This window comes from Pezoporus occidentalis, unplaced genomic scaffold, assembly GCF_034315485.1.
Source record: "Pezoporus occidentalis ecotype Australia unplaced genomic scaffold, CSIRO_AGI_Poc_V1 ctg77, whole genome shotgun sequence".
Taxonomy (NCBI): Eukaryota; Metazoa; Chordata; class Aves; order Psittaciformes; family Psittacidae; genus Pezoporus; species Pezoporus occidentalis.
In genome coordinates this window covers 2,206,718-2,219,599 of record NW_026916126.1, presented here as the reverse complement: position 1 = coordinate 2,219,599, position 12,882 = coordinate 2,206,718, and the positions used below count along the sequence as shown (strand labels likewise).

The window sequence follows — 12,882 nt, the reverse complement described above, 5'->3', positions numbered from 1 at the left end:
CAATGGTGAGTGTTTTGTGCGTGGCTCTGCAAATGCTTTTGACAGCTAAAACCACACAGAGAATTCACTTGCACCTGTGGTACAAAAGAATATGGCATATATCATGTGGCAATAAATTCACCCTGCCAAGACTTGTCGAGTCATTAAGCTTTAAAGTAGGTGTTCAGCTTTCTCACAAGTACAAGAATTCTTCCATACTCAGCCTCGGTGATTCTTAAGTGCAATGCAGAAAGTGACTCAGTTAGAAATCAGAAGTTAAACTTCTCCAGTGAAAGTCTGCTTTTCTTAGTATTAAATGTTCCAGTTTTTATCTTAATTCACTTACAAACCATCCGCATAGCCAGGAAATAAAATTTAAACATGCATTGATTGATATATTTGGGGCATGGTTTTAAACTACTTTGAACAGTTAGTTATGTATCCTCTGCTTAGTGAATTAACAGGAATAATGTGCCAAATCACTTGAAAATTCTCACTACAGTATTTCATTCTGTAGTGCAAATGAAACAATAATTTCATTTCAGATACTGAACAGCTTCCACCTTGTGCTGGGAAGGAAAGTGCATCAGTGCAAAATCACACAAGGAAATAACAAGATAACAGTACTTCCTTCATGCATAAGTCATTGCTGGCTTATCTTAGCATGTGTAGTACAGTTGTCACACCTTGGTTTTGTAATTATGATATCTGGAAAATAAAAGGAGGCAACTGGCTTTGCAGTGTTACACAACAGGGTAAGAATTAAACATAAGAGATGAGCTTTAGGGCTTGTTTATGCTTCTGCTGATCTGAAGAGGAAATTTACATGCTTTCCACACCAGCCTTTCTTCAGCTGAAGAGATTTATCTTGCTATTTATAGATTCAGAATAGTTTGGGTTGGATGGGGAAAGGGTTCCTTTGGGAAAATCCAAGGGAAAAATAGGAAAGCTTGATATAAGCACTGAGAAGTGTTGTGGAACCCCAAGTTCCACTACAAGCTGGCATTATGGAGCTACTTTCACTGATATTTGGAAGCGGATCAGGTACGGTGTGGTAAGTTATGGGACAGCAGTATTCTCAACAGGCTAACACAGTTTTACCCCCAGTCACCAAGAAACTGTGAAGGTGACTCTGAATTCCAAGAAGAGACTGCCTTTCTGTCAGACACATTTGGGTAGAATTTTCATTTAGGTAAAATCTTTTCAGCAAACAATATCACTATATCCTTGGGAATGTGCTGGCAGCTAATAACACTGTTGACAGTGTGGATTATTCATGGCTAATATTCAGTAATACCTGAACTCTTCAAATCCACTCAGGAAATATCTGGTTTTGCCTCTTGTACTGTCTAGAGCTTTGATATGAAATGCCAGCCACAAACAATGTTCCTATTTAGTAGCTGTCTTTGGCATCTGGCAATTTGAAAGGCTGGATCAGCAATATTTTGAACAAATGTGGCTGTTACTAGTATGTGAAAATAGAAGGATGTTGCGTTTGTCCTAGTGCCAACTTTGAGAGACTAATTACTAAGTGTTATATATGAGCACCTGTCTTAAGCTTAGTCTAGCATATTTAATTGTGCACTGTATCACACCTGCTCAGTGAGAATATAACATTGTCCACTAAGTTACTCAGCAAAGGATATGAAAATAAGTAAACGGGATGTTTACTAAATGTGACATTTACTGAATCCAACTTTAATTTTTACAGCTTTTCTAGAACACAAGACAAAACCAAATGTCACAGCTGATAGGTTGGTTGAGGCTACATTTTGCAGTCCATTTAAAAATCAGCTCATAGATACTAGAGATACTTGATACTGCTGGCAATTTCCTGAGTTTCCCAGCATTTATTTGACTACCTTTTTGCTTGTTCTCCTCCTTTTCACTTGTTTGGCTACAGCCATAACATCTTATCCTTGAACAGGAGGAAGGCACCTCTGTTGTCGTACAGATGTATCAGAAGTACCACCTTGTTACCTGAAATGACATCTGACTCTCACCTGACTTCTATGAAAGCCAAAATCTGTATGCAAGGATGTCCAGACTGTGGTTCTTGCCCTATATACTGGATGTCCTATATCCTGGGCTTCTCTTATGAGACAGTACTTCTGAAGATAAAATAGTGTCCCTCTTCTGCTACTTACTAATACAGACCACTGGAGATTTCATGGCCTCCCTAGGAGCATATACGTTTAGTAACTTCCAGGTTTGTTATTCTAGCACTTCCCCCCAGAGCTGTTTCTTAAACTAATATTGGTATTTTCATGGACTAAATCCACACACATCAGAGAAAGGAACACCTGAAATGGCCCTATGCTATTGACTTACTACATTCCTTTGTTGTAATCAGAAATGTAGTGTCTTCCCACTGATAACAACAACCGGTATTTGTGCCATGTCTTAGTACAGTGCATCTTTGCTTTTACTGCTTTCAACTCCCCAGCAAAGCCATTCATATGGTGGGGAATGTGAAGTTCATTCATATGGTGAGGAACGTGAAGTTCAAGGGCAGCCTTGGCTGCAGTGACCATGGAATGGTGGAGTTTGAGATCCGTAGGATGCCAAGGAAGGTGCACAGCAAGGTTGCTACCCTGGACTTCAAGAGAGCAGACTTTGGTCTCATCAGGGGTCTGCTTGGTAGAGTACCATGGAATAAAGCCCTGGAGGGAAGAGGGGCCCAAGAAGGCTGGTTAATATTCAAGGATGACCTCCTCTAAGCTCAGGAGCAATGTATCCTGACAAAGAGGGAGTCAGACAAAAATGCCAGGAGGCCTGTGTGGATGAACAAGTAGCTCCTGGACAAATTCAAACATAAAAAGGAAGCCTAAAGTGTGCAGAAGAAAGGGCAGGTAGCATGGGAGGAGTATGAAGCAAATATGATGCTTATGCATGCCCCAGGAACAGGCAGTGGGATTTTTTCCACTTCCAGGGGAATTTGGTGTGTGTGGAAAGGTGCTGCATTGACAAGTCTCCTGTGTTACCCCCTGGCAGACAGTGTCACATCCAGACTATGTGCCCGAGAGCTTCTTTAGCAAGAGGTGGCAGCTGTCCACACAGCTGGAGAGAGGTGAGTTGAAGAAAGAGGCAGAGATTCCCTGATAACTCTAGAGTGAAGTACTGTCCACAGCTGGCCTGCTAGGACCAGGAGACAGCAAGGAGAGAAGAGAAGAGAAATCTGAAAAACAAAAGAGAGTTGTCTTGAAGAACGGTAGTTATTCTACAGAGAGGAAAATACTCAGTTGCAGGTTCGCCACAAGCCCTGCAGGACAGACCCCCAGGCAGTGTAGATGTTATGGAGCAAATCAAAGAAGCCATTAGGTGGCTCTGTGCTCTCAGCTTCTTACCAGATCCATACCGGTAGCCAACATCATGTTTTCAGATTAATTGCAGCTAGACATTTTCAGTTCCTTTAACCTGTTTCCTTCCGCAGCCTACAAGAAAACTTTCCAGACAGACATTGAAAAGTCAGCTCCTTTATATTTTAATGGACAAGGAAATTTTCCAATTACATCAGCTTTTTCCCATCCCTCCTGGGACCCGAGTTTGGCAACATTATAATATGAGAGAAAGGACTAATGATGTGTCTTTTTATCAGGCGTCAACAGTGTTGTGTTCTCAGGGAACCATAGAGACCCTAAGCATACATACCACTGATCTTAAGTGCTTCTTAGGAAACAATGTAAGAGGTCAAAACTAAATCTCCATTTCTCCATATTTTTTATCCATTGTCTCAAATCATTATCTAGATCCAGTGTTTCCTTAACAGAACAAAAGGTGTGCAACACCAGACTGGAAATGGGGTTGGTCAGTGTGCTCCTCTAGATTTCTCCTTGTTCTCAGAATGACTTATCTGGTGAAATTGCCTGATCACTGATATGGGGAACTAACCACAGCAGTCAAGCCATAAACCCTCCAAAGCAATCAAAACTTGTCTGAGCAGCAGATGGGGTGAAACAGTAGAGACAGAGGGATCCTAATGCACCTCATACATTTCCTCCTTGATAGGAAACACCTGTGAAATGCCTCAAAGGGATTAGGGTGCGTTCCTCTAAAAAGGGTGACATGGTCCATAGCCTGGCTTATGTGCCTGTGTACCAGTGCACACAGCATGGAAGAGCTGAAATCAGCCACTGTGCAGCTAGCAAGCTGCAATCTAGTCACTATCACTGAAATGTGGTGGAACAAACATCATGACCAGAGCACTGCATCCAATGGCTATAAAACGTTCAGAAGGGACTGGCAACGGCACTCTGTTGGTGTTTGGATAACATTATGTATTGTGTTTTGAGTGATGTTTGCACACTATGCTACCACTTGAACAGCTCTTTAGAAGTTGCCACATCCACACAATGCACATCATAATACTTGTGACTAAATCATAAAAGGAAAATATAACAGTACAAAGCCACCAAGGTTACAGCAATGCTTTTATTAAGACACCAAAACTCTGCTAAACAGACTCAGTCACAATAGCAGTTTCTGCTGAGCATAGAGGGTACCAAAGACAAGCTACAGTTTTGCATTTCATCCTGAAGACGAGGGCTCAGCTTTTGTAAATGGCATAGCTCCGCTGAATTCAATAGGCAAATCTCTAGTCCTGTCACTTTCAAACAGTTCAGGACTGTAAGTACTAAAAACTAGAAAAATATTTGTAGTAAAATAGCTTCTCCTTTCACTGTGTCCAGAAGGCAAACACATTATATATTTGAAAGCAAATTGAGCAAAAGTTAAGAGACACCTACATAATCAAAAGCTAGTGGTTATGTTCATCACACTCTGAGATTGCAAAGATAATTTGCAGTTTCATTAATAATTTGAAACCAAATGGAACTTTTTTTTATATCAGGATCTGATATCTGGCATTTCAGCAAAGAAATGACAGCTCAAAGTTTTCTGTTCCTTATAGATTCACTTGAATCAAAATCAGAATGCAAATTATTATTCTGAAATTTATTGATATATTTTAAAGGTATCTATATAACCAAAGATAAATCAGTACAACCTTTTGCAAAATGTAGAAGTCCTTTACCCAGTAATCTTAATAGCTAGCAGAAATTGGACTGGGGGGTGGAGGGGGTGACGTGTGAAAAAAGCAGCTTTCTAATGCTATTCTGTACCAAAATAGAAAAAAAACACACCAACAAAAAACAACAGTATCCAAAATATGAGATATAGCTACTAAGAGTATTTGTGAATTCAAGTTAATGACCAATTTCCACATGATGTATTTATAATGGTGTCCATTGAACTTATAGAGGAATTAGCTTGTTTAGTGTAAACCACTGGATTACATATGACCCAGACATAGCAGACTCTGTCACTGTGTAGGAGTGCATGTGGCAGTGAGAATCAAGGGGTGGTGGGGACAAGTTACCACACTGCTTTACTCTCCAGTCTTCTAACACACTCACTGAAGTGGAGGTTTGGAGCAGCCAAGGTTGGAGCTGGAAGGTTTAAGAGAGTGAAGAGCAATGCCCTAGGAAAGAGTCCTGCCAGAGATGCTTACTGTATTCCAGTTTATCCAGCTGAGCAGACTGTTGTTGTAACCAGTGGAGCATGTAAACTGAATCTGTGCTGCTGCTCTAACAGTAGGATCTTGCAGCTAGGCAAAATTCAGCTCAAATTTATAACTCCAATTCAGTTGCAATTGGAGTGCTCTCACTCAGGCGGGCACCATACTCTGTGGTTTGACTGCACAATGATTGTGGTGTAATTAAACAGAATATGTAGGTACCTATTGACATATCTGCAAAAATGGGGCTGCCAGTAACAAAAATAGTTTCTTTTTTCTATTTTTTTTTCACTGAGTCCTTGTTAATAAAGGAATTTACATTCAAATCTCAAAACTCATGCTGAAGAACACTCTTGAATAGGTTAAGCCTCAGATTCATGGTGCCTTTTCTTTATCTGGTGGCAAATCCAATAGTTGCTCTCCAGCTTCTGTATGCTTAAGGAATTGCACAATTAGGTCTTCAATGTTTGAAGCTGTATCTCGAAGTTTCAACCTCACCTTAAGTAAATAGTGAATTACAAACTGAAAAGGAAGTCTCTCTAAGGGTTTTTTGATTTACTTCCTGGAATATTTATAGAAACATGCAGCTTGTCAGTAGTAATGGCACAAGTGATGTCAAGATGAGCACATGGTAACATTGCACAGTGGGAGAGCCAAATATTGGAACTTGATTAGAGAACTAGTAAGTCTTTCTTTTTCCCTTCTATTTTATCCTTAACAAAACCTGCCAAAATTCACTTCAACCTGGAGCTGCAGGGACAAATAGTTCTCAGGACACCAGGGAAGAGCCAGATTAACAAATACATAAGTAAAAAAAAGGATGGATTGAAGCTTTTTATATACAACATTAGTTTAGAAGAGTCGGTGCTGTAAATAGTCATGACCACCATTGTGAAGCATGATGAAAGCCAAATGCTGAATGAAGACAAGCTTCAGTTCTTCATGTGATGAGACGTGATACAACTAGAAAAAATAAAAAGCAAACTGATAGTGACTGAGAAAGGTAATCAGCTACCTTCCAAGGTAAGTAAATACATGGGAAATAAAAGCTGAGTAGTTTCAGCATCTAAAAGGAGCCCTTAGCTGAGTCTTCAACGTAAGGTATAATGTTATGAGCTTTACGATATCCTTTGTGCTACAGCTTCATAGCACAACTATAGAATTTCCATTGCTGTCAAATATTGCAGTCACCCATGACCACTCATGAATGATTCAGAGTGATGAATGAAGACAAGCTATTCTTCTCTCAGCTGAGAGACTCAAAGGCTTCATATATAGGTTTTGACTTCAGGGACCTACGTGTCCTCTTTACACTGGATTATGGCTCTCTGGTGGGATCTTTATCACTGATGGAACTGTACAGCTGCTGGCTGTACAAAAAAACCTGGGTACCTTCCTTTTGGGCTCCTAACAGGAAGCCCTTCTCAGCCTTTGGGAAACAATCAGAGCATCACCCTCACCTATAGTGACTTCCTAGGAACTTCCCATAGATGACTACAGAGTACGGTCTTCATAATGTAAGACTGGTGGAAATAGAGCTAACCATGACAATGGAAGATTCTGGGAACTGATAGCTGGAATAAAGTCTCCCCTGACCTTTCTCTGTGATACATACTGAGTCATTGAACTTAGTGAACTAAATTCTCTGTAAATACCATCATGATGAGCCTAGATTTCCTGTGGTCATGGAAGCTGCATTATCTTGTATGAAGCCTCTATCAGGAAAGAGTTACTGACAAACTCTTGTAACTACATCAAATAAGCCTGTTCCCATCCTTGAGCTGTGAAGCAGTGTTAGGTGTTCTTTTTCAGCAGCCAGCTTTCTCACCTATCTATCTCTCCTCCTCTTAAAGGGGCAAACATACAAATGGTGATGAGTAGCTAGAACATACTCATTTTACAGAAAAAGTGCTGAATTCTGCAATGTTCTGGAAAAGTATTAGGTTCTTAAGTTGCAGAGGCAGAACATATGGTAGTGGTCAACACTCCTCAGAGCTGTCTTTCCAGACCCTCTGCAGGCCCTTGTAAGTACTGCTGATCCATTAATAATATTTCAAGCTCTTTATGTCTAAAATCCCACTATTTTCTTGCAAAACACACCCTAAAAAAAAACAAAAACAAACAAAAACACCAAAACAAACAAACAAAAAAACAAAAAAAAAATCAGAAAAACCCAAGCTTTTGCACAAAGGGATAACTTCCAAAGCAGATTTATAAAGAGAGTGGTAAAATTTCTCTTGTTATACCACTTCATGATCCAAAACCAAAAGGGATACACTTTTTGTGGAACGGGTCATTGGTGTACTTCTAAAGTGGTGTGCCATGTGCTCCGAGACTGAAGCCATGAAGGAAGATGAAGAGAAAGCTGTCTTCCTCCTTTGTAGTCTGTAGCATTTGAAAACAGCAAGAACAGTAGAAATTTCATTCTTACTTCTATGACCTCCATCCACAGCAAACAGGACAAGAGGTTCAAATACCCGTAAACAGAGGATGCTCATCTGCAAGTATTTAACCATTTCAGGAAGAGATAAACAGCTAAAAAAATAAAAGTAACAGATCATAATTCAGTACTTACATCTGGTAATCTGGAAATCACTAATCGTAGAACACTTGGTAGCTGAAGTTGTCAGACTTGATTCTGAAGTTGTATCTTCCCGTCTTTCTCTGGTATGTGAAGATGAGAAGGCTCACAATTCCCAGCACAACGCCAAACACAGCAAAGGCAATGAGGATGATGTATCCAACTCCCATGGCAGCCTCCTTCTGTCTCTTCAAATCAGATCCTGAAAAAAAAACCCAAGATTTGAAAGAAAAAGGTTTTAAATTCCCAAATCTTTTCCTAAGTAAGAAAAAAGCCTTGCCCACAAATTAGCCAAAATGCACATTGGAGCACAGAGCTGTCGATACTGAAGTAAATCAGCCTTTTGGGGTGGGTGATTCTTATGGAAAAGTATGTGAGCCACAGTCCAAGTTCTCTTTTTACATACAAGTGCAGAGTCCTTGCACACCTGAGAGTGATGTGTCTTTCAAATTTAACTCTGTAATTTTCTATTAAAATAAGAATTAAAGTGATGACTTCAAAATGCTGCCTTATTTTCAGAATAAAATACTCATCTGCCTAGAGGTGAAGCATTCTCCTATCTTAATCCTGCTCCCATTCATCTATGGTTATTAAAACCCACTTAATTTGCTTTATGCTCATCTGCAACATTTTTTTAAACACGAAAGTATTTAGGGGAGGATTTTTTATGTGTGATGGACCTCTAAGATCCCATTCTGGTCAGTGGAGCAGGCATGTGGCCAAGCTGTATAGGCAGAGCAATTAAAGATTTTTTCATGTTTCACTGCCAGCAGTTTACCTGACATCATAATTCATGTTGTCTCCTTCCACACAGAGATGCATGATCTAGCCTCACATTTAAAATGTGATGTGAGCATCCAAATTGGAAGTAGGAGACAACATCTAGTAGTGCCACCTTTGCCTATGAATCAGTGTAGTACAACACAAATAAAGCTCCGCTCACCAGAGTTCCTTTTATATAATGACCCTTTATCAATACTGGAAATGCACTGGGATCTCCAGTGAAAATGGGAGTGAGATCTACACACTGTAAGTGCTGTACAAAGAAAGCTGTAATTGCTGAGTTTAAAAAAAAAAAGAACTAATTCAGAAAGGAATGCTGAACACCTATTCTAACAGATTAATACTTGCCTATAATGGAAGAAAAATACAATATGCTACACCAGAGAGAGTTTCTATGTCCAAAAGAACATTGTGACTGTCACAGCAGAGAAGAAAAAAATACCCTGAACCAACTAACAGTCCAGCATTAACTTACCTCCACAGTCAAAATAGCCTTAAGTGACTGGCAAAACAGGCAACCAGCAGAAGGAAAGGGGGTGACTTCTATCTATTCCCAGTAGTTATGTGTTAGAACCCTGGTACTGATGTGTACAAATACTCTCAATGAGTGTTTTATGCGAATAAGATGTGAATGTAAATGACTGGAGGAGGCCAAATGCCTGAAAATGTTAGAGGCCACAAGTGCCCTTGAAAACATAGGTGGAGTTAACGCAGAAGAGGCAGATGAGTAACAAGTTAGACCTTGCTTGTACACACTGCTAGTGTTCATTCTTTGTTAACCTGTATTGTACCACTCCACCAGATTGATCAAGGTGGTGTTCATCAGCTGTGCTCTGCCACTTTCTCTCCTGGTAGCAATGAAGTCAATGCCAGAGAATCCAAGGAAACACAATACCATCTCTTTATCTCCTCTTATTTTGGACTTCAGAGCTCAGCATTATTGCTGTCTAACAAGAACGTGAACACTTGGAAGACTGGTTGCAATCTAAAAGATTACAGCTGCTTTCACACTTTGCAATTTTAATAACAGTTTGATTTTGTGCCTTTTGTACTTGCTACCCTGTGCAAATAGCTACATGAAGCACTTCATCCTTTTCTTTTCTACATTCCATTGACAATCTGAGAGGCACTTCACCGTGGAGGGCACATGCTTTTCCACACTGCCACATGGCTTCAGTAAGAATGCTGCTCCTCAGAAGAACATGCAGGGGGGCATGGAAACCTTATATCACAGGTCTTCACGTTCTTTTGCCAGTCAAAAAGAATCTTGAAGTGACAGTTACTTCATGTTCCCTCAGGCATCTATTCATGACTCACCAGCTGATTTACATAGGGGTCCCCAAGATGTTCTGTGCGTAGCGATGGTTTCACCAGTCTTCATGAGTCGAACTGCACGGCATCTCTGAAACAATCAATTCAAACTTTAACAAGTAATATGGTTTACTAATTAAAAATAAAAAGCCTTTGAATGAGTATGTGAAAGCCCAGTGCAATTCTCACTCGCTGGGGTTTTTATTTCTTAAAGTTATGCTTTGTTAAACTGAAATGAGCACCAAATGGAAGTTCAAAAGAAATAGCAATAAGGAAACATCAGTATAAAATCTGTGATTAGTCACACTGGAAGACACTGCTGTGAGCAGGCACTTCACACAGACAGTCTCTTTCTTTTCAATTAACTTCCTACTTAGTTTAGAGAAACCTTACAGAAGAATAAACTTCTCACTATTTCTGTACACCAGGACTTTGCACATATTTTTGTTTGGATGTTTCTACTGTCCATGGCAGGCACAACAGATACTACAGATACTACAACCAGCAGCGGCAAAAGCAGCGGCAACTTTCAGCCCTTACCAAGCTGTGTGTCATAGAATCAAGAATGGTTTGGGTTGGAAGGGACCTGAAGATCGTCCAGTTCCACCCCCAACTGCCATGGGCAGGAACACCTCCCACTAGACCAGGTTGCTCAGAGCCCCATAAAAACTGGCCTTGAACACTCACAGGGTTGCGGCAGCCACAACTTCCTTGGGCAGCCTCTACCAGTTTCTCATCACTCTCACAGTAAAACATTTCTTCCTTATATCCAACCTGTCATTTGAAGTAATGCACAGCTCTTCAGTGACACGTAAACTACTAATCTGGGAACTACTAGCTTGAAAGCCCTGCCCTGTGAAATGTTGGGGATGAGGTGCTTTAGCTTTGTGTGAGCAGCACCTGTAGAATGCACAGCACGCACATCTTCTGCACATTTCCTCAGTAGCACCATTTAGTTTGTTTGCTGCCTATAGGTTTCTGAGGGGAAGCGTAACCCTTTGAGGTTATTCGGAAGATCCTGTGGCTCTCCTGGTAGTGCACATAAAAACAGAGAAAGTGCGGTACCATACTAAAATCAGCAAAAGGAACCAGGGATATGCAGGCCTGTCTTAACCAGCTTGTCTATACAAAAATATCTTACCAGCACTACCAGCCTGGTTACACTGAAAAACCTCTACTGTCAGCATCAGCCCCCAGAAAAACACCCGTGTAGCTATGACTTTCGCCTACCCTTGAATAGCTTTCCCAGCTAGGCAGATTTAGAGAAAACAATTACATAGCTACTTGACATCAATGATTTCTTGGTTCCATGTGGCCGTGGAGCAGCCACATTCCACCAAACATATGAATGAAAGTGGAACATCACTCTCCTTCCCATTCAAAGTCATGTTTCTTACTCATTTCTTACTACATTGCTCCCTGGTCTGTCTGTGGTTTTTCTACTCTGAACTACAGAGTACCTTCCTCTCTCTTGCCGTAAAACAAGGAATAAAAAGACTGGGAAAGAAGAAATAATATACAAGATCTAAGTCTCAATTTTGTAGGCAAAGGGCTGATGCAAATCTGCCCTTAAGCAAGTCAGTATTTTCCAGGTTAACAGAAGGATCAGAGGATCACATCCTAGACCCTGGGCACTTTACCAGCCATCTCACATTATTTCCAAATACATTTTGCTCTTGCTTCCATTTTCCTTGGCCTTTTCACCTTTTGCAGCTCTCCCTCTCTTCTTTGTAAAAGCCATTGTCATCCTGTGTGCATGTGCGTAGTACCTGTCTTCTCTGCATAACTTCAATCTCAATCTCGGATACTGAATTCACTAACTTTTCATGGGGGTAAATTTTGCATAGGAGAAAAAATTGTATCTCTCATATATATATATATATGAAAGAGGAGGGCCTCACTGACTAACTGTGCTGTGCCTTGTTTACTGGGGATGTCAATGTGAATCAAACCTCATCTGGGGCTAGCAGAATTACCCCATCACAGAAGCCTGTAATTCAGATCAGTCAGTTCTTTAGTTAACCATGTTCTAAAACTCTAATCCGTACAGCTAAAGCCAAACTCAGAGACTCCTAGCAAAGCAACTGGTTCCTTACAGCAACCATACCAGCCCATATAGTCCCTGTCGTGTCCATCCCTCTTATGTCCCTGATTTGCACTCACCACCGTGTCCCTTCTCAGCTGTGCAGAACACACAGTGAACTTGGGGAGGGCACCACTGCAGTGAACTTGGGGAGGGCACCACTTCCTCCAAAGGTGGCTGCTGAAGCACCGATCTTCACTGTGCAAGTTCAGCTGTGAAATTGGAGCCATCTTTCAATCTGTCAGTTGTGTTTCCTGTCACTAGTTTGCTGGGGAGGTTTAACATGGAGGAAGCTTTTTACTTTGGAAAGGAAACTGTTATCTTCTGCTAGTCATTTTTAATCTTTTAGGAAGAGATCATTTGCTTTGTAATGGTCTTAAACTGAGTTATTTAGATCTAGAGGAAAGTGTTAAACAATGGAAGAACTCCAAACTGCTAATGAAAACATCCTTTACAGGAAAAAAGCCAGGAAGGCTGGCAGAGGGAGAGAATTCCTGCATGTCTGCTATAAAGAAAAAAAAAAAGCCATCATCAAAATCTATTTTTTTAAATTTTTCTATGGTAGCAGCACATTTTTAGATGAAGCAATGTGTATCACTTATATAGAAGTAAAAAGAAACAAAGCAATGC

General features: G+C 40.5%; 1 protein-coding gene across 1 annotated transcript in view; it reads right to left on the bottom strand.

The window, feature by feature from the left end:
• Positions 1-4,396: 4,396 nt before the first annotated feature.
• UMODL1 (uromodulin like 1) overlaps positions 4,397-12,882 on the bottom strand; it is a 46,862-nt gene continuing 38,376 nt past the window's right edge. The window contains exons 22-24 of the mRNA XM_062602551.1: positions 10,176-10,260; positions 8,070-8,277; positions 4,397-6,457 (exon numbers count right to left, since the gene is read on the bottom strand). Of these exons, the coding sequence (XP_062458535.1) occupies positions 8,090-8,277; positions 10,176-10,260 (273 nt within the window). The 3' untranslated portion in view covers positions 4,397-6,457; positions 8,070-8,089. The remainder of the gene's footprint in view (positions 6,458-8,069; positions 8,278-10,175; positions 10,261-12,882) is intronic.